The sequence below is a fragment of the Camelus bactrianus genome, chromosome 13 (genome assembly GCF_048773025.1).
Source record: "Camelus bactrianus isolate YW-2024 breed Bactrian camel chromosome 13, ASM4877302v1, whole genome shotgun sequence".
Classification (NCBI taxonomy): Eukaryota; Metazoa; Chordata; class Mammalia; order Artiodactyla; family Camelidae; genus Camelus; species Camelus bactrianus.
Genome location: NC_133551.1, coordinates 41,329,887 through 41,352,090, shown reverse-complemented (window position 1 = coordinate 41,352,090; position 22,204 = coordinate 41,329,887). Strand labels below are relative to the sequence as shown.

General features: G+C 34.9%; 1 protein-coding gene across 1 annotated transcript in view; it reads left to right on the top strand.

The window, feature by feature from the left end:
- The window catches only part of SCP2 (sterol carrier protein 2), a 96,930-nt gene that overhangs the window by 38,623 nt on the left and 36,103 nt on the right, over positions 1-22,204 (top strand). Inside the window, exons 8-11 of the mRNA XM_010951783.3 lie at positions 847-933; positions 1,981-2,131; positions 3,735-3,882; positions 8,881-8,988. Of these exons, the coding sequence (XP_010950085.1) occupies positions 847-933; positions 1,981-2,131; positions 3,735-3,882; positions 8,881-8,988 (494 nt within the window). The remainder of the gene's footprint in view (positions 1-846; positions 934-1,980; positions 2,132-3,734; positions 3,883-8,880; positions 8,989-22,204) is intronic.

Here is a 22,204-nt window from a genome sequence, read left to right as displayed (position 1 = left end):
TTACTTCAAATGCCAGTCGCAAGTAGGGTCTTCCAGGCCACCTGCACTTCTGACCAATTGACTATAAATTCAAGGGTTCCCATGATCCTCCCAGGTTTGATAATTCACTAGAATGACTCACAAAACTCAGGAAAGTTCTGCACTTACAATTACAGTATTATTATAAAGGGTACAACTGAGGAATAGCCAAATGAAGAGGAACATGGGGTGAGGTCTGGGAAGGTTCCTAATGCAGAACTTCCATGCTCTCTTCCCATGGACTCAGGGCACATCACCCTGCTGGTATGTGAAGGTGCTCACCAACCAGAAAGCTTCACCAAGCTTCAGTGACCAGAGTTTTTATTGGGGCTTCATCATGCAGACATACTCAATTAAATCATTGGCCACTTGATTGAACTCAATCTCCAGCCCCCATCTTCTCCCTAGGGTTCCACTGGCTCAAAATTTCCAACCCTGTATTCACATGGTTGGTCTTTCTGGTGAGCAGCCCCCTGCCTCATCTCTCCCCTACTCCCCAGCTAAAAAGGGAGAGAAGTCACCTATTTAGCATAACAGAGACACTCTTATTAGGAAATTCCAAGGGTTTCATAATCTCCATGCCAGGCCAAAAATTGGACAAAATTTTTATTATACAACATGATATTCTGGAGTTGGGAGTTTTAAAATTTTGATTCAAATGACTTGTGTATTAAAGATTGAAATGATCCATGTCTTTTGTTTGTAATTTATGTTATTATTTATGTAATTTATGTATTATTATTATCTCTTTAACTTCTGGACCAGAATATCTTCAACAAAAATTGTAACTGCTACCTCACATTCTGCAACTGCTTATTTTGTATTTAGGTATTCCCAGTTCCAAAAGGAGTACAGTTTAGAAGAAGTGATGACCTCTCGAAACATTTTTGATTTTTTGACTGTCTTACAGTGTTGGTAAGAAAATTAATTTTTAATGGGAGAGAAGTGCCGCTCCCTTCTTCCCCTACATCCAAGCCCTTGGGTAAACCTTAGACTCTGTATCTGGGTATATCTGTATCTATATCTGCTTTTGTAGAACTCCTGCTTGTGTAATCCTTACCCTGCAGTGAGCACCCTTACTTTCTGCTCCTGTCTAGAGACAGACCATCTTTTCCCTTGACCATTTTCTTTTTTCTGCTGCATATTAGGCAATTTTACTCAATTATAGTAGCTAAGAATAAACATAAAGTAAAACAAAACAAAAATCATAGCTCCAATAATGATAATTTCTGCATCTTGGAAATTGCTTGACAGTGTTTGTCTCCTGGAAGACTGTTAGTACTACATAACTCCTGCCAGTGCCTACTTATCACCCGGCTGTGTCCTGGAGATACTGTTGGGATGCTGGGATGCAAGTGAACAAGTGGGGTCAGCTTTTATCTGTTGTAGTATGAGGGGCTGCCCACTTATAAAGTACAGCTTTATAACTCACAGAAGGCTTCTTGTGTTTGCTACCTTCCTTCACAGACTGCTTTAAGGACAAGATCTATTTTGAGGAGATCTCAAAACACTTAGCCAAACCAGGACTTTCTGGTATCTCCTATTCCATCCTTTCCCAGTTTCCAAAAGGATCCTTGATTATTTGGAAAATAGTAAAGTTGGAGCTAGTTAGGCCTGTAGTAGAATCTTTATTGTATTAATTTAGGAATAACCTTGTGGACTCCTCAGAAGTTACCAGAAGATACCTTGTATCTTCAGAGGCAAATCTGGGATTCTTTGCAGTGAGAAGTTTTTGAGAGAGATCCTTAGAGACCAAGCAGTGACTGACAGCATTTAAGTTCTTGATAGAGGTTCATCCTTCAGGTGGGAAGCATATATAATTTTTAACTGAAGACATTACAAAGACAGCCCCGTAACCCACAAGCATATCCTGCCTTTCTGTCCACATAGAAAGAACTTCTAGTCTGAAATCCTAGGATTGAGGTGAACCGCGTGTCAATAACTATTTTTACCTCCTTTTAGTCCCACTTCAGATGGTGCTGCGGCGGCAGTTTTGGCAAGTGAAGCATTTGTACAGAAGCATGGCCTGAAATCCAAAGCTGTGGAAATTCTGGCACAAGAGATGGTGACTGATAAGCCAAGCTCATTTGAAGAAAACAGTGTTATTAAAATGGTGTGTCTGAGATTCTGTTTTATTAATCAGTTGAGGGATTTCTGTTTAAAAAATTCAAGGTGACATGTCATTAGCTCTGAAAGGTATCTACTTGAAAAAAACTGGTCTAGAAAATTTAATATTATAACCCGTTCTTAAGAATCTGTTAAAGGAAAATAACTTATGAGAACAAAAACTTCTTAGGAGAGGGCAATACGTGCACTTTTGAAAAATTGAAGTATAGTCACAGTGTGTCAATCTCTGGTGGACAGCACAAGGTGTCAGTCATTCATATACACATATATTTGTTTTCATGTTCTTTTTCAGTATAGATCACTACAGGATATTGAATATCATTCCCTGTGCTATACAGAAAAAATTTATTTTTTACCTATTTTATATATAATAGTTAATATTTGCAAATCTGGAACTCCCAATTTATCCCTTCCCACCCCTTTTCCCCCCATAACCAAAAGTTTGTTTACTATGTCTGTGAGTCTGTTCTATTTAATACATGCACTTTTAAGTAAGTAGTGTGCTATTTTTAAAAAGTTCTGAGTTGACTAAATAAGCCCTGAACTTCAAGTTTATAGAGTTAAGGGAAAAACAAGAATATTTTCAGGGAACTTCCTGGACCCTTAGCACTTTAAAAATCCCGATTGAAAATTGAGTGCAAAATGGAGGTAGTAAAAAAGATGAGAATTCTGACCTAAAGTTTGTTGAATATTTGAAGATCCATACATATATACATATAAAAATATGCATATGTGCACACATACATAACAAATCATATGGTTTCATTAGAGTTTACAAAATGATTTTATAATAATGCTTTGAATTTGAAAATATTCTTATAACTTGCCCAAGATCACAAAGCTAGATTGTGGCGGCAGAGGGGGAACTTATACTCAGATTTTCTGATTGCAGTACATTTTTCATTACACCACAATTTTATTCCTTGGAGAGCAGCCAAATTTGCATATTATTATCAGAGACCAAAGGGATGTTAAGAGTATGAATTTTGGAAAAATGGTTCGCATTATGTATGATCTTCTAAAAGAAGATTGTTTATTTTCATATTGAAATCCCCCTATATTTTTCAGTGTATCTGAACTGTAATGCTCTCTTGATAAATCTCTATATACAACTATATATTGTGGTTCGATAGCGTTTTTGTAACTTAGCACAGGATATGACCTGAGGAATTGTAAGTCCTTTTTATATATCTTATTTAAAGTGTTCTTCTTTAAAAAAAATTTTTTTTTTTAAATTTCTACTGTGCTTGGGAGGGGGGCAGGTAATTTGATTGATTGATTGATTGATTGATTGATTGATTTTTTAAATAGAGGTACTGGGGATTGAATCCTAAGCATGTGCTCTGCCACTGAGCTATACCCTCCCCCGCTAAAGTGCTGTTCCTTATAGTACAAAATTTAATGAGTATATACTCCCAACTGGATATTCTTTACTTTGAACTTTCTGTGAAATATAGAATCAACTGAGATTTCAATATTTACAGTCAATTCTCAACTGCTAAGGTTAGACATATTAATCTCTTATAATCCTTATATAAAAGTTCCAGTTTTGATGCCCTTAATTTATTTATATATGGTTTTGGTTTTAGGTTGGCTTTGATATGAGTAAAGAAGCTGCCAGAAAGTGCTATGAGAAATCTGGTCTGAAACCAAGTGATATTGATGTAATAGAACTTCATGATTGCTTTTCTACTAATGAACTCCTTACTTATGAAGCACTGGGACTCTGTCCAGAAGGTAATATCCTTGATGAGATGCAGGTTAACTTACTGTATTTCACTGAGAAAATTTCATTTTCACCATTAAACAAAATAATTCACAAATTGCCTTTCCCTCCATGTTGCCTCTGCCATACTGTGCAAAGTGAATGTACGCTGTCTTGATCCTGGACTTTTAGAACATGTAGTCTTGGACAGTACAAAGTGAGATGTCAGAGTATACAAATAACTTGTTTTATGTAAATCAGGGCTGTTTATAATATACTGTTAAGTAAGAAAAAAAAAAAGAAAAGGTTAAAAAATCACACATGTAATTCCAACTATTTTAAATTGTGTTTGAATAAAGACTTGCAGAAAGGTAAATGGAGGATTTAGGTTGACCATTTTATTCTTTGTTTTCTCTATTTGTCCCTGTTTTTTGTTCCTCTTTTTTCTCTCTCTGCTGCTGCTTTTTGGATTATCTCAATATTTATTGTATGACATTTTAACATGTATTGACTTTTTGGCCATATCTCTTTATTTTAGGGTTAGCTTTTTTTTTCCCCTTGCTTTTCTTGTTTTGTTTAGTGGTTACAAGGTTTATCAACCTCAATACTGTTGACAGTTGAGCTAGATCTTTCTTTTTTGTGGGGCTTGGGCATTGGAGGATGTTTACCAGCATTCCTGGCCCTCTACCCATTAAATGCCAGTAGTACCTACCCCTATAGTTGTGATAATCAAAAATGTTCCAGTCATTGCCACATATCCCCTGGGGACAAAATCTCTCTGGTTTGAGAACCACTGCTATGGGGGTCTCCTTAGAGTTAATATCATACCACTGTACATAAAATATAGAAAACTTGGAAACATATGCATCCATTAACCAAGTCTCCGCTGCCTTACACCAACCTTTATGTTAAATTGTCGAACGTATAGTGTATTACATCTATGTACATTGAAAAACCCCCCAGACAATGCTATAGTTTTTGTTTTCAACAGTTGCGCATATTTTAAAGAACTTAAAAGGTCTTTAAATTTATATTTACCCAGATATTTATGATTTCTGTTTCTCTTCTTTATTGCTGATCTTTAATGCTGATCTCTGTTACCATTTCCTTCGGCCTAAAGAATTTATTTTAGCATTTCTTATAAAGTAGGTCTTTTGGAGATGAATTCTCTTAGTTTTCCTTCATCTGAGAATGTCTTAACCCTAATTCCTAAAGGAAATTTTTGCTGGACAAAGACCTGTCTGGGTTGACAGATGTTTTCTTTTAGCACTTAAAACATACATTTCCATTCTTCTGGCCTGCATGCTTTCTCATTAGAAGTATGTGTTCTTCATATTATTGTTCATGTGTACCGATTATTGTTCTCTAGCTGCTTTCAAAATTTTTAAGAGTTCAATTGTGCTGTATCTAAGCATGGTTTTCTTTTAATTTATTATGCTTAGGGTTTTCTGAGCTTCTTGAGTCTGTAAAAATGTCTTTTGCCAAATTTGGGAAGTATCCAGCCATTATTTCTTAAAGTAATTTTTTTGCCCCAGTTTTTTTTTATTATCTTCTCCTTCTAGGATTCCAATGATGCATATAGTAGACCTTTTGGTCTTATCCCACACGTCCCTGAGACTATTCATTTTTTAATCCCCTTTTCCTGTGTCCTTGAGATTTAATAATTTGTACTGATATATCTTTAAATTCACTGACTCCTCCTCTATTATCTTTCTGCTCTTGAACCCATCTCTAGTGAGCTTTTTAATTTCAAAATTTGTGTTTTCAGTTCTAAAATTTCTGTTTGATTTATTTTAGTTTCCATTTCTCTGCTGAGAACTTGTATTCTTTTACTCATTTGTAGTGTGTTTTCTTTATCTCATAGTCCAAATAGCTATTTTTGTCTTTTCTGATAATTCTATAATCTGAGCCTTCTTGGGTTTTTGCATCTGTTGATTATCTTTTCCTTTAAGAGTTGGTCACATTTTCCTGGTTCTTTGTATATTGAGTAATTTGGGATTGTATCCTGAATAGTCTAACGTTATGTTGTTTAGCTCCTCTGGAGAAAGTTGATGTATTTTTTTTAGCAAGCAGTCAACCCATTTGGATTCAGACAACTTCTGTCTTGCCTTCCATGGGTTAAAGCCTTTGTTCAGTTCTTCAAGCCTTTGCTATGCTGTTTTGGGTCTGTCCTGTGCATGCTTAGCTCAGCACTGGGCCTGAGACTTACACAGGTCCAGGCACGTAAGTCAGAGATCCTCTTCACTGGCTGCCTCCACTGTGGGCTTTTCCCCTTTCCCTCTGGCCTATAGGGGTGTCTTTTCCTGGTTCCTCTGCTTAAAAAGATGGGATTTCTGTTAGGGTTTTGCCACCTGTGCTGCCCCTGCTGCCATGCTTCTCCAGGACTGTGTTCATCCTTGGGGAAAGGCTGTTTAGAAAGCCTAAAAAAGAGAAAACTGGGAACTTATTGTGCACTGGTTTCTTCAAGTTTTAACTCCCTCCACAGTCCTCCTGCTTTTGTTTACTTTTCAGAGTCTTCAGGTAGTTGTTTTTTTGTGTTTTCTCCAGTGTTTTGAGCTCTAATCAGTAGGAGAGATAAACTGTAATGAATATATATGCTGCTTTAGCAGAACTGGAACCCAGTCTCAAGGTTTTAAGTATCATATATTTGATGATGACTTTCAAATTTATATCCCTGGCTCTGACTGCTTCCCTTATCTCTAGACTCATATATCCAACTGCCTACTTCTCAGGTATTTTTTTTTGTTTGGTTGGCTTTTTTTGATGTCTCAGTAAGTATCTCAAACCTAAGTCCAAATTGAACTCCTAATATTTCACAAACTTCCTCCTTCCTCAGTCATCCCCAGTTACTCAGACTAGAAGCTGTAGGATCATTCTTGCATTCTCTCTTTCTCTTACAACTTCCATTGAATCCTCTTAAGTCCTGTTGGCTATGGACTCTATCTTCAAAATATATCCAGAATATGACCACATCTTAGTGCTTTTTATCACTACCAGTCTAACCCAGACCACTGTCTTTTCTCATTTACATTATTGCTGTAGTTTCGTCACTGGTCCCCCTGCTTCTACCTATTCTCACAGTCTGTTCTCTACAGTGAAACTTTAATGATCCTGTTAAAAGCATACAGCAGATCAATGTCATTCCTCTCTTCAGCTCTCTCAGAGTAAAAGCCAAATGTGATCTGTCCTCTTTATTTCCTGCTGCCATCCATCTGACTTCTACTTCTCTCTGACTCTTTTACTTTGCTGAAGCTATATTGGCCTCCTTATTCAAACACTCTAGGCTCGCTCCTAGCTCAGGGCATTTGTTGCAAATAATGCATCTGATTTGTTCTCTCGCTCCCAATAGGTCTTTGATCAAGTGTCATGTCATTGGAAACCTCTAATCACTTTGTATAAAATGTAAACTCCTCACCTCTGTCTTCCTTGTTACAATACTTCCTGTACCCCTTTCCTGCCTTCTTTTTCCTATGGCATTTATCACCACTCTAAATATTATATATTTTTTTATTTTACATACTGTCTGTCTTTTCCTAATGCCTCTCCCCACATAAAACTCCATGAGAGCTGGGATATTTGTGTCATCCCCAAATTCCCAGGACAGTTTTTGGCACAAAATTGGCATAATAATTGCTTTCCCAAAGTGTACACATTTATTTTCCTATCTGTTGTATGTGAGAGTGGTCCTTTACCACACTTTCATCTCTAGATCATTTGTACTTGATGAGTTCAAGATAACTCCCCAGTGGAATCTTCTGATACTTTATAGGATTGTATATATTATGGAAAAAAACCATACAGTAAATTATTCACTTCTTGGGGTAGGTTTGTGTTCAGCCTGCTATTACTTGGTACAGTAATAATATTTAACAATGTGAAAGCAGTAATAGTAGATACCACACCTGTTATGACTAGAGCCTTGTATCAGGTTCTACATTAGAAACACACCAAAAAAAAAAGAATACCTCCACTGATATTTTTAATCCACACCCTAGATTTAAAGTCAGATTAAAAGTGTTAGTCTTCTAAAATTCTATGATCAGCATATTTCATTTTGCCAATGGAGAAACTCTTTGGTTTCTGAAGGCAACCAGATGTATTGGTTAAGAGCACAGGCTGTAGAGCCAGGCTGCCTGAGTATCCTGGATCCCATGCTTGTTGCTTTCGATTGGTTACTTAATATCTATGTGTCTGTTTCCTCATCTGTAAAATGGGAACGATAGTACCCGCTTCCTAGGATTGAAGATTAAATTAAATTATGTACATATATGTAAAATAATCAGAACAAGGCCTGACAGAGTGAGTGCTTAAAAGCTATTAGCTGCCTCTGTCAGCACTACCACCACCATTATCATCATTATTTGGAGAGTCCACCTCTCATTACCAGAAGTATCATCGAGAAGACTGTTTTATACAGTGCATACATTTTTGTTTACTTCTTAACCACCTGGAAGAATGACCAGGGAATTGATAGGAATGTTGAAGCTGCCAAGCTTGTGATGTAAATGTTTCCTTTTAAGCTTACATTTATGCTCAATAGTATTTTCAGCCAATTTCCTTCATTTCATGAAAGTGCTCTTTGTTTCCTTGTTCCTCTTCCCTCCTCCCCCTGTTGTTTATTAAGAATATTTATATAGCATGTAACAATACAGTTAAAAATGGAAATGAATACATTTTGGCAAAATTATGAATTTTTAAACCTGATATTATTAATTTAGTTATAGTACTGTATTCATTTCAGTCTTTCCTTCTGGTTCGCTGAATCTGTTATATTTGTAGCAGTTTTGTAAGCCAGAGAGCTCTTAGGAACTATTATGAGCTTTGTTTCATGCAGGAAATGTTCTGAAAATATAAGCCTTTATTACTCAATATTTATTACCTTTTAGAAGTGCTTATATCAATTTGATATTAGTTTGAGCCATCAAGAAATGTTCCAAGAAATTCTTGGCTGTCTGTATGTTTAAAAACAAACGTATCATTTGTTCCAATGTTATTTTTAACATTTGTGAATATTATTTTTCCTTCTACAGGTCAAGGTGGAAAACTGGTTGATAGAGGAGATAATACTTATGGAGGAAAGTGGGTCATAAATCCTAGTGGTGGATTGATTTCAAAGGGACACCCAATTGGAGCTACAGGTAATAATGGATACAGATTTCATAATTTTTAAATCATTTTTGGCATAAGTGTGAATGACTTAGTCACTCATTTGAATGAAAGATTGGTTCTTTGAACTTGGTAGTCAGTGTTTTAAATGATTGTTTAGCCACAGTATTTTTGATTTTCTTTAAGTGTAGTGTACTTCAATAATCTTCATTAATTGATGAGAATTTGAATTAGTTGAAGCTCTAAATTCAACAATATACTTTTTTAAAAGTTTGATTATTTTAAAATAGGTATACAACTTAATTAACAAGATGCTTCCAAATAGAAATCTTACTGGATAAGAATCATTTGAAATGAACATATTATTTATCTGTAGTTGTGTATGTAGTTGGTGTTACATGGGAATTTTTTTTTGAGAGAACTGGACTAAAAGGTATAAAATATGAATTTCACTATGGGTCTACTGCTGACTGGCCCTGTAACTCTTCTGATTAATTAACAATTAGTCCATTAATCACTTTGATTCTTGTTTCCTTAATTGTAAAATGAAGAAATTGTACAAAACAGTTTATGAAATAACTTAGCACTGACATTCTGGAATTCATTTTATGAAGATAAGTGAGTTTTGTATTTTTTCCATATTGTCTTCTATGTAAATAAAACGTTTTATAAATTATCACAAATTCCAAAATAGAGAAGTTAGAATTCTTAGTGTATTCATTACAGCAATTAACTTTGGTTGATTTCTGTTTATTACTCAAACTAAGTAAGCTTATAATCTACTAGAGAAAATGGGTGTTCCTAGGTAGAGAGTAAGAGAGAGAGAAGTAGACAGAGAGGCACATACAGTTGCCGTATAACGAGCCGCCTTGCTGTTTGTTTTCTGTCTTCTCTGTTCTTTGGTTCTCTTCTCTCTTTCAGTCTATCTTTTTTTATTAGTTGGGTATTTTTAAAAGTGTTTTATTTTCTCTCTTCTATTGAATTATTTCTTTTTCTTGTTTTTTAGTGGTTGCTCTAGGGTTCACAGCATGCGTCTTTAATTTACCATAGTCTGCCTTTCAATACCATACCATTTCACATAAAATGGAAGGGATTTTTTTACAACAGCATATTTCCATGTACCCCTCCATCCTTTTATTACTGTCATACATGTGCTTCTAAATATGTTATAAATCCCACAAGAAACTAATTATTATTGCTTTAAGTAATTTAATATCTTTAAAAGTAATCTAAAAATGAGGTAAACAAGAGTGATGTCACTGGGAGTAGCAGAATAACAACATCTGAAAATGCCCTTTGTTATAAATTTACCAAGAACACTTGCAAAAATTGTCAAGATCAGCTTTTCCAGAACTTTGGAAATTAGCCAAAGGCTTACAACAATTTCAACAATAATGGAAAAGAATATGAAAAGGAATATATATATAAATAAATGAATCACTATGCTGTATACTAGAAATTAACACATTGTAAATTGACTATACTTCAATAAAAAAATGAAGAAGGTAAGACATTCCTCAATAAATAAAAACTGAGAGAATTTATCGCAGTCATTCTCTACAAGAAATGCTTTATAAAGAGTCATTCATCAGACTGAAACGAAAGAGCACTAGACAGTGAAGTAGCACATGAAATAAAGAGCATTGGTAAATGTAACTACGTTGGTAAATATGAAAGACAATATAAGTGTATTTTTTTGTTTATCACGTTTCTCTCCCCCATCTGATTTAAAATCATCTGTATACAATGCATAGAGATATAATTTGTATGACAGTAACACAGAGGAGAGGGGAAGGAGCAGAGTTATATAGGAGCAAATTTTTGTATGTGCTCTTGAAATCAAGTCAGTATTAATTTGAACTAGATTGCTATAAATTAAGATATTAATTATAATCCCTACAGCAGCCACTAAGAAAATAACTAAATAATATATAGTAAAAGAAATGACAAAGGAGTAAAAAGGTATCCTAGAAAATACCTGTATAACACAAAAGAAGGAAATAATGGAGAAACAGATGGATTAAAAAAGACTAAAGTTTAAGAGAATGAGAAGACAAGCCATAGACTACAAGAAAATATTTGCAAAAGACACATCTGCTAAAGAAGTGTTATCTAAAATATGCATAGAACTCTTAAGCAATAAGAAAATAAACAATTTGATTAAAAAATGGGCAGAAGAGCCAAACAGACACCTCACCAAAGAAGATATACAGGTGACAAACATATGGAGAGATTCCCATGTCATTAGGGAATTGCAAATTAAAGCAACAATGAGATACCACTACATACATATTAGACTGTCCAAAATCCAAAACTGAAACAACACCAAATATGGCATTTTCCTACAAAATGAAACATCCACCTACCATATGATCTAGCAGTTGTGCTCCTTGGCATTTACCCAAATGAGTTGAAAACTTACATTTACACAAAAGCCTGCACATGGATGTTTATAGTAGCTTTATTCATAACTGACAAAATTTGGAGGCAACCAAAATGTCTTTCACTAGGTGCATAGATAAGTAAACAGTGGTACATTCAGGCAATGCAGTGTTATTCAACCCTCCCCCTCCAAATTTAGTTATCAAGTAATGAAAAGACATGGAGAATCCCTAAATGCATATTACTAAGTAAAATAAGTCATCTGAAAAGGCTGCATACTGTATGATTCCAATTATATGACATTCTGGAAAAAGCAAAGCTATGAAGACAGTAAACAGATGAGGTTGGTAAGGGATAAACAGGTAGAGCACAGAGGGTTTTTAGGGCAGTGAAACTGTTTTGTGCACTATAATGGTGGCTACCTGTCATTATACATTTGGCAAATGTATACAACACCAAGAGCAAACCCTAATGTAAACTGTGGACCTTGGGTGATAATGATGTGTCCATATAGGTTCATCAGTTTTAACAGATGTTCCACTGTAGGGCAGGATGCAGATATTGAGGGAAGCTATGCATGTGTGGGGGACAGGGAGTGTACAGGAAATCTGCACTTTCTGCTAAATTTTGCTGTATGAACCTAAAACTACTCTACAAAATAAAGGGTATTTTTAGAAAAAAAGTTAATCTCTATTAATATATATTTATGTTAGATGATAGGTGATGGAAGACAGAAAAACAAAATTAGTTAATATATGCAAATATATTCCTATCAAAACAAGGAAGATACTTTTGTGTAAGTGTTAAAGTCCTTTTTCTGCTACTGGTCATTATTAAAGTCCTTATTTCTGCAACTTGTAGGTGGTGATAAGTTGGTATTTCACTACCCTTTCCATATTCCTTTTGCCCTTAGCAAGCATCTCATTTGTAGTTTTCCATCTAGTGTAATAACCCAAGCCTTCATTCCTGAATAGTCTGTGCAACTAGCAGCCCTGCTTCTTTGGGTTATTGTAGTAAAAGTTATCAGAATTTTTACTATAAGACATAGGAATACTAAGAGGTACCCCTTGGTGTCTTTTGGGTTCTAGGCTAATCTTTTTTGTCCTCACTGTATAGTAGCAACCCAATATTTCTATGACAATCAAGTCAGTCACCTCAGTCAATAAATCCCCTTCTTTCCCTTTTAGTTCAGTGTCATGAAGAGCCCCAAATGTCCAGGGGCAGTCTCTGCTTCCAGTTCAGTGTAACCACAGTTTTGTCTAAGATTTCTAAACCAGCAGAGCCCAAAATTTCAGGAATGGCAAATAAAATTTCGCTAGTGGATAATTCGGGGTAATAGAGGAACTGCTCCCCTTTCCATCCTTTGATCTTTTTTGTATCCTGGCTATGAAGAAACAGCATCATAGATTCAGCACATCCTCCACATGTTGAAGGATATTACCCCAGCCCTGCAAAGTGTTGCTGGCTCCATTATCGAGTCTTCAAATGGCCTTTACATCATTCTGTCAGACCATCTGATTCGGAGTAATAGAATACATGTTAAGCCCAGTACATGCTGTAAGCAGGAGTTCATTCCTGCGTTTCATTTATTCAGGCTGTTAAATGGACTTCTTAATCAGAGGAAATACTACGTGGAATACCATGCTGGCAAATCCGGCACATAGATCAATGGTAAAACCCTAAGGGATATAAAAATTAGAGCTGTAGGTGGAGAAGAGACATTTAAAAATGATGAGAAGAAATGGTCAGTTATCCAAGGGAGGAGAGTGTTTCAAAGTTTAGCGGTCAGGCCAGGAAAGTTACATTGATAAAGAGTGAAGAAAAGTGTCTTCTGGATTTGGATATTATCAAGTCATTGGCAATCTTGGAGCAATTTTAGTGAAACATAGATGTTTTGCAGGGAAGCAAATGGGAATTTGGAAAGAATTAGAAGTGAAAAAGTAGCAACAATAGTGCAGATAAACTTTAAGGACTAGGCTGTGATTGGAATGGGTTATGTGGTGGGTGTACCTCAATTGTTAGTATATGTTCTGCATGAATTGATAGTCATGGCTTTGATCTTTGCCTCTTCACTCTTTTCAGTTTATAGCCTCATTAGTCCTAGTCATTTTATCTGTAAAATAGGAATCCAATATAGAATCTACCTTATAGGGTTGTGCTGGGGATCAAATGAGTAAATACTTGTGTGTGAAGTATATAGCAGAGTCCCCCAAACAGAATAGGAAAGCAACCATTGCTAGTATTCTCTTCCCACTTTTCCTGTAAAAGGAAGCCATCAGGGATCCAGTTAACTGTTGCTAGAAATAAAGCACTTATTTGTATCACAGTTGAAAAATAATTTGTAACCATTTCAGGAAAAGAACATTCTTCAATTTGTAAAGAAAATAATTTACCTTCTAGTATGACAGCCTCAAGGCATCAATTTTTCTTTGTAAATATTGTGCCCAATACTACACAGACATTATTTTTATATTATTTTCTGCCTTTGGAAGATAGACTAAACCTTTTCCTTTATCCCTCAAAAGAATGAGGTCATACTTCAGTGTTGATTTTGTTGCTAACGGGACATAGAGAAGCCAGGGTGATAATAAATATTTCTATGGTATGGTCACTGAAGCCTTAAAGAGTTACAGTTTGTGTCTGAGACAGTGGTTAAAATTCTCCTTCCAGACAGCTTCTTCACTCTCATATAGGAAACTTACGTTTTATCAAGAGATGAATGTGACATTTTGGCTAGTTGTTTCTATTGATACATTTTTCTCCTCTGAAAGAGCATGTTTTTATTATAATTGACTTGTTGGCCATCTGAGATATTTTTGTTCTGCCATCCACTAAAACACTCAGAAGTCATGCTTTGTTGTAACAACATGACTTTTCATATCCATATTCTTTCTTAAAATTGAGGTATAATTTTCATAAAGTAAAATGCAAGGTTCTCACAAAAACACAGTTGTTTGTAGCAGCATTATTCAGCATAGCCGAAATATAGAAACAACCCAGATATCTGTCATCAGCTGATGAATGGATAAACTAAATGTGATATACTCATACAGTGGTATATTCCTTGTCCATAAAAGAAATGAAGTACTGATAACCCACTGCAAGATAGATGAACCTTGAAAACATTTCACTAGGTGAAAGATGGCCTTCACAACAGACCACATATTACATGATTCCATTTATATGGAATGGCCAAAATAGGCAAATCTGTAGAAACAGAAAATAGATTAGTAGTGGCCTAGGATGGGGCGAGAGAACTGAAAAGTGTGGGATTTCATTTTGAGGTAATGCGTATGCTCTGAAATTGATTACTGTGATGCTTGCACATATTTGTAAATATACTAAAAACCACTGAATTGTAAGCTTTAACTAGGTGATTGGTTTTGACAGTTGTATACACCCATGTAACTACCAGTCAAAACAAGGCATTAGAACATTTCCATCACTCAAGGAAGTTCCACTGTATCTATTTCCAGGAAATCCCCTGACCTCCCTTGAACACCTCTCCCTCACTCTCTGACCCTGCCTCTCAAACAGACTTACTGACTTCTGCCATCATAGATTAGTTTTGCTGATCTTAGGACTTCAAATAAATGGAATAATACAGTGTATATATGTACTCTTGTGTCTGGATTCTTTAATTCAGGGTCTGAGTAAAAGTAAAGCTGTCACTCTGATATATTTTCCAGGAGTCTGAATTCTTTCTTGGGCTACAGCGAATGGCCACGTGTCAGATTTACTTGAATTATATCCTGATCCTCAGTATGTAGCAAGTAAACATTTACTCTTCAATAATTCCTCATCTTATTCAGACTACCAATAAAGTCATCAAGATTTATAACTTTTTCCCCCTAAAATGCTACACCACCACTAAACACTCTCTTCAAAGACTGATGATAAGAGAAAATGTTACCAACAGTGTAGACTCAAATATTGAAGAGAGTTTTCAAAAAATACTGCAGAAGGTATGAGTCTCTCTTTGGAGTATTTAAAAATTGTGTAAGTTCCATCTTCCTGGGTGTTTTAGGTTAGCTTTTTAGTCTCTGGGGGAAAGAACTGGATGATCTGTCAAGTTTGTCAAAATTGTTTACATTTGATTTTTAAAAATCCAATGTTGACAAGATTGTAGAAAAAGAAGCACTCTCATTTGCTATTGCTGGGAATATGCATTGGTACAATCTCTTTTGAAGAAAACTGGGCAATATCCATCCATTTTTAAATACATAATGTCCTTGGACATATTGAGTCTACTGTTTGGAATTTATCCTATGGGTATACTTGCAAAAATATGTAAAGACAAGGATGGTTAGGGCAACACTGCCTGTAGTAACAAACTTGGCACAACCTATATGTCTATCAATACGTGAATGACTAGGTAAATTTCTTACAATCAGAATATTATGTAGGCATTAAAAGACATAAAGAATTCAGACTCCTGGAAAATATATCAGAGTGACAGTTTGAAGTTGTTTAAATATTTTTGCCCTAGTTACTTGGATAACAAACTGCAATAGGATTCAGAGAGAATCAGAAAATGGTCAAGTAAGTGTTTCCAAAACATGTTAAGATGCAGTAGGGAAAGTGTAAAGTTCTTTTCTACAAATGGTATTAGTTTAATTGTATGATACTGCTACTTTGGCGGGAACTCAGCATTGGAGAATTAGCTTTAAAATTATATTTCCATAATATTAGTTTCTGATCTTAACTTGTTGAGATCTGGGTGAAAAAAAAACTTGTAGCTTCCATAATATTACCTGTAATAGAATAAAAAAAGATTTATGTATTTGAATTGAATAGTCCTTTGTTCATTGTTAGTTAAAAACATGGATTCCTTTTAGATTTTCCAATAAGAAAAATCACATTAAACCTTAGTGTTTCTTTTTTTTAAATTTTTTCATTTTTTTTAATTTTTTATTGAGGTATAGTTGATTTACAATATTTTATTAGTTTTAGGTATACAATATAATGAATCAAAATTTTTATAGATTATACTCCATTTAAAGTTATAAAATATTGACACAATTCCCTGTGCTGTACAATGTATCCTTGTAGCTTATTTATTCTATACATAGTAGTTTGTATCTCTTAATCCCCCATCCCTATCTTGTCCCTCACCCTTCCCTCTCCCCACTAGTAACCACTAGCTTGTTCACTGTATCTGCAAACAAAAAATCTATTTTTGTTCTGTTGTATTCATTCATTTGTTTTATTTTTTAGATTACCCATATAAGTAATAACATACAGTATTTGTCTTCCCTGACTTATTTCACTAAACATAATACCCTCCAGGTCCATTCTTGTTGCAAATGGCAAGATTTTATTCTTTTATGTGGCTGAGTAGTATTCCAGTGTGTGTGTGTGTGTGTGTGTGTGTGTGTGTGTACACATACACATACATACATACATTTATATTTACCACATCTTCTTTATCCATTCATCTTTTGATAGACACTTAGGTTGTTTCCGTATCTTGGCTATTGTAAACAATGCTGCTATGAACATTGGGGTGCATGTATCTTTTTGAATTAGTGTTTTTGTTTTATTCAGATATATACCCAGGAGTGGAATTGCTGGATCATATGATAGTTCTATTTTTAGTTTTTTGAGGAATCACCATACTGTTTTCCATAATGGATGCACCAGTTTATATCCCCACCAACAGTGTACAAGGGTTCCCTTTTCTCCACATCCTTACCAACAGCTGTTATTTGTGGTCTTTTTGATAATAACCATTCTGACAGGTGTGAGGTGCTATCTTATTGTGATTTTTATTTGCATTTCTCTGATGACTAATGATGTTGATCATCTTTTCATGTGCCTATTGGCCATCTTTACATTTTCTTTGGAAAAATGTCCATTCAGGTCTTCTACTCATTTTTAATTGGGTTGTTTGTTTTCTTGATATTGAGTTGCATGAGCTGTTTATATATTTTGGATGTTAATCCCTTGCTAATCATATCATATTTTCTCCCATTCAGTAGGTTGTCTTTTTATTTATTTATTTATTTATTTATTTATTTATTTATTTATTTATTTATTTATTTATTATGTGCCTCCAAGTGTATTCTCAGAAGCTTTTTTGCTTTATTGAACTTGGAATAAGTTGAATTCTATATAGCTGTTATTTTTAGGCTATTTAGTAGGATTCTTCCAGGATCTTTTTTTTTTAACTTTTTATTTTATTGAATAATAGTCATTTTACAATGTTGTGTCAAATTCCAGTGTAGAGCACAATTTTTCAGTTATATATGAACATACATATATTCACTGTCAAATTTTTTTTGCTGTGAGCTACCACAAGATCTTGTATATGTTTCCCTGTGCTATACAGTATAATCTTGTTTATCTATTCTACATTTTGAAATAGTGTTTCTTTGTTTGTTTACTTTGCAATGGTCATATGACAAAAAGCAAAGGTATCCAAATAATAGTATCATATTTTATTCTGGTTTTTAAAGTGCTTTCACATATATTGTACAACATTTAATCTGAACATTTGTGTAAAATGAATAAGTAAAATTTAACTTTAGCTTATTATTAGCTATCTCTGATTTTCGAAAATGCATATTAATACCTGTGATCTGCTGAAAGGGCATTAAAGTGCTTTTGAGATAAAACTCCTAACAAGGGATTGTTTCTTTGAAGCTGTAAGTTGGGTATTTAGTTTGGTCTTTTGTACCAGTTCAGCCTGGCATTTATTGCCTTTCCAGTATGACTTCAAGCTAGTTTTACATCCTAGTCTCCTACTTTTCAATGTTCAACGAATGCTTGTTGTGTGCCCACACTGTCATTAGGTGCTGTAGGTAACTGCTTTTCAAAGATGGGAGTCTACTGGTGGACTGACTCAGGATCTCCTGTAGCTTTTAAACATGTATATCCCGCCCTACCCTCAGAAATTCTGATTCCTAGGTCGGTTGCTCCTAACAATTTGTATTTTTATTAAGTTCTCCCAAGAGCCTCTCATGTATAGCCAGGTTTGGGAACTACGGCTAGAGTACACAAGGTAACCATTGCCCTCAAGAAGCATACAAGAGGCAGATAATATAACACAAATAATTAGAATGCAAGGCAGAATATAAGTGCCTTAGGCAAAGCACAAACCAGAACTATGAAGAGAGGAAAAAGGAAAAGGAGAATGGGAAGGGTGGAGATTTACTAAATACACACCACATGCCATGTTCCATGCTAGCATTCATATCTAGTTGGGTTTTGGGGGAGGAGATAAAGAAATAGGAAGCATGTTTAAACTAAACTAGACTCTGCTTTTCCCAGATGTGTTTAATTCCTTCTCACCTCTACAAATGCTGGCTTTGCTGTTTTCTCAATAATAACAATAGTCAACACATATCCAATGCTAAGTGCTGGGCACTGTTTCAATTATTCTTCATGTATAAATGCACTTAACCTCATATCTATTTTTATATTTTATAAAAGAGAAAAATAGAGATACAGAGTAACTTGCCTAAAGTCACCAAGCTAGAAAGTAGCAAAGCTAGGATTCAGATCCAGGCAGTGTATTTCTAGAATCCAAGCTCTTAACCCCACTAACATGTTAACTTCAGTCCCCTTTCCCCAGTGGAAATGCCTGTCTTTAAGATCCATCTCAGGTGTTACCCATCTTATGAAACTTTCCCTTTTCTGAACTCCTACTATACATTCTTATTAATACTTCTCTTTTTATTTATGCTTTTAGTACATGTTATAATTATTTATGGCTTTTAAAAAATCTCCTCTATTTGACTGAGAGCCGTTGAGGACAGGAACCATATTTCATTTGTCTCTGTACCCTGAACAGTGCCCAATACAAGACTTTGCACGTGTAAAGAGGATGGTTGAATAAATTATTGCTCCTTTAACGTCTGAAATGTGGTATGAGGCAGAGGGGATGAACTTGTTTAGTGTGAGGATGGTTACGATCATTGGGAAGAATTCATGGGAAGGTAGATTTGGGACTGATGCAGTAAAGAACTTTTTAACATGCCTTTTCAAAAATGGAATTGGTTGTCTCCTGAGAGCATACATTGGCTACCACAGAGGCTGTGCATGAGAAATACAAGTTAACAACTTGATGGAAATGTTGTAAGGAGAACTGCCCATCTGATAGGGCCTTAGATTTGATGAGCAATTAGATACTTTCTAATTCTAAAATGCTCTGATCCCCCAAAGGGATGTAATGATGTTCCTCCTGAATCTCCTGAGTTCTTCTTGTTTCTAATGATACATATATTATTCTATTGTGTGACTTAAAAAATGTTTCAGTACTTTTAAAGGTATTATAAACTTAGATTTTAAGGATTTAGGTTAAAATGAAATGAGAGTAAATAGAATTTTAGCCAGGGAACCTAGCATACTTAAACCATGTCTTGGCTCCTCTACTCTATAAGAGGTCACCAAAATAAATACATTCTAGGAAGATGACTGGCAAGACCTAAATCCAGTACTGATTCTAAAAATTCAATAAGTCAGCAAAGCCTAAATAGCTTTTAACCAAAGCATCTGTTTCACCTTTCATCATATCCTAGAGGTCCCCCATCCTCTGGGCACCCATCCATGGCTCAGAATTTTGTATGTTTACCACTGTGATGTGAGGGGAGGTAAGTTTTATCATTAGACTCTAATGGACACTCTTGAGTGCCAGGAGAAACATTTACTCTTGATACCTATTGCCAGGTAGAGATAGCTAGAAGCAGGCACTGGCTTTTATTGCTCTTGCCAAGTAAAAGGAAGAGAGAGAAGATAGTGCCTATATATCCCAAATTTTATTTTATTATTTTAACAGCTCTATTAAGGTAAAAATCAATGTACAATCAACTGCACATATTTAACTGCACAATTTAATCAGTTTTTACATCTATATCCACCTGTTAAACCATCACCATAGTCAAGACAGTGGACATGTCCATCAACCCGAAAAGTTTCTTTATATAGACTTTTTTGGTAATCCCTCCCTTCCACTTCTCCCCATCCCTAATCCCAAAGCAACCACTGATCTGTCTTCTGTCACTGTAGATTAGTTTGCATTTTCTAGAGCTTTATATAAATGGAACCCTACAGTATGTTATCTTTCTTTTTGTCTGCCTAGGATTTGTCCATGTTTTGTATGTACCAATAGTTCACCCCTTTTTATTGCTGAGTGGTATTCCATTGTATGGGTATGTCATGTTTATTGTTTGTGGATATTTGGGTTGTTTCCAGTTTTTGGCTATTACAAATAAAGCTACTGTGAACATTCATGTATAGATCTTTGTATGAACATAGATTATGTTTTCTCTTGAGTAAATACCTTGGAGTAGAATGACTGGATCATATGCTAGGTGTGGGTTTAACTTTTAAAAAACTGTCAAGTGGATTTCCAAAGTACCATTTTACATTCCCACCAGGAGTGTATGAGAGTTCTAGTTCCTCCACATCCTCTCCAGCACTTGGTATGATCAGTCTTTTAAATTTTAGCCACTCTAAGCAGTACATAGTGGCATCTTCTTGTGGATTTAATTTGCATTTTCCTACTGGCTAGTTTTTTATGTGCTTATCTGCTATCTGTATATCTTCTTTGATGAAGTGTCTATTCAAATCTTTTGCCCATTTTGGGGGCAAAATAGGTTTTTTCTTTTTGTTGAGTTTTGAGAGTTGTTTAAACATCCTGTATACGAGTTCTTTATCAGATATATGCTTTGCAAAGATTTTATCCCAGTCTGTGACTGTCCTTTTCATTCTCTTACTAGTGTCTTTTAAAGAGCAGTTTTTAATTTTAATTCCCATTTATCAGTTTGCTCTGTTATGGTTTTACTTCTGGCGTAACTAAGAAATCTTGATCTAACCCTGGATCACAAAGCTCTTTTCCTGTGTTTTCTCCTAGATATTGTATCGTTTAAGTCTTCCATTTATATCTATGACTCATTTTGAGTTAATTTTTGTGTATGGCACAAAGTATGGACTCATGCCCAATTTCTATATATGGATTTCCAGTTGTTTGAGTGCCATTTGTGGAAAGACTAGACTTTATCCACTGTATTGCCTTTGTCAAAAATCAATTGTTCATAAATATGTGGGCATTATTTCTGGACTCCGTTTTCTGTTCAGTTAATGTATTTGTCTTTACATGAGTACCATACTGTTTTGATTACTGTATCTTTATAATAGTCTTGAAATTAGGTAGCCTTAGCCCTCAAACTTTATTCTTCTTTTTCAGGGTTGTTTGGTAATTCCATAGAAATTTTAGGATCAGTTTGCTGATTTCTACAAAAAATTCTCCTGGTATTTTTATTGGGATTATGTTGACTGTGTAGATTTATTTGAGGGACAATTGAGATTTAAACAATAATGAGTCTTCTGACCCATGAACAAATATATATCTCCATTTATTTAGGTCTTCAACTCTTCTCAGTAATATAGTTTTCACTATACAGGTCTCACACATCTTTTGTTTGATTTATCTTTAAGTATTTCATATTTTTGATGCTATTGTAAGTGGTATTTTTTCAGTTTCAATTTTTCATTGCTAGTATGTAGAACTACAAACAATGTTTATATATTCATCTCATATCCTTGCTAAAACTCACTTAATAATTCTAGTAGCTTTTTAGAAACTCCATCAGATTTTTCTATACAGACAATCATATTGTCTGTGAATAAAAAGTTTTACATTTTCCCCTTTACCTTTATGAAATGGCCTTCTTTGCTCTGATATCTACTTTGGCTGATTTAATATGGCCACTCCAGCTTCCAAATTTTAACCAGTGCTAACATGGTATATCTTTTTCCATCCCTTTACTTTTAACCTATTTGTGGCTTTACATTTAAAGCACATTGGCAGTATTTAGTTGGGTCTTGCTTTTTTCCTCTTCCTACTCACAATCTCTGCTTTTG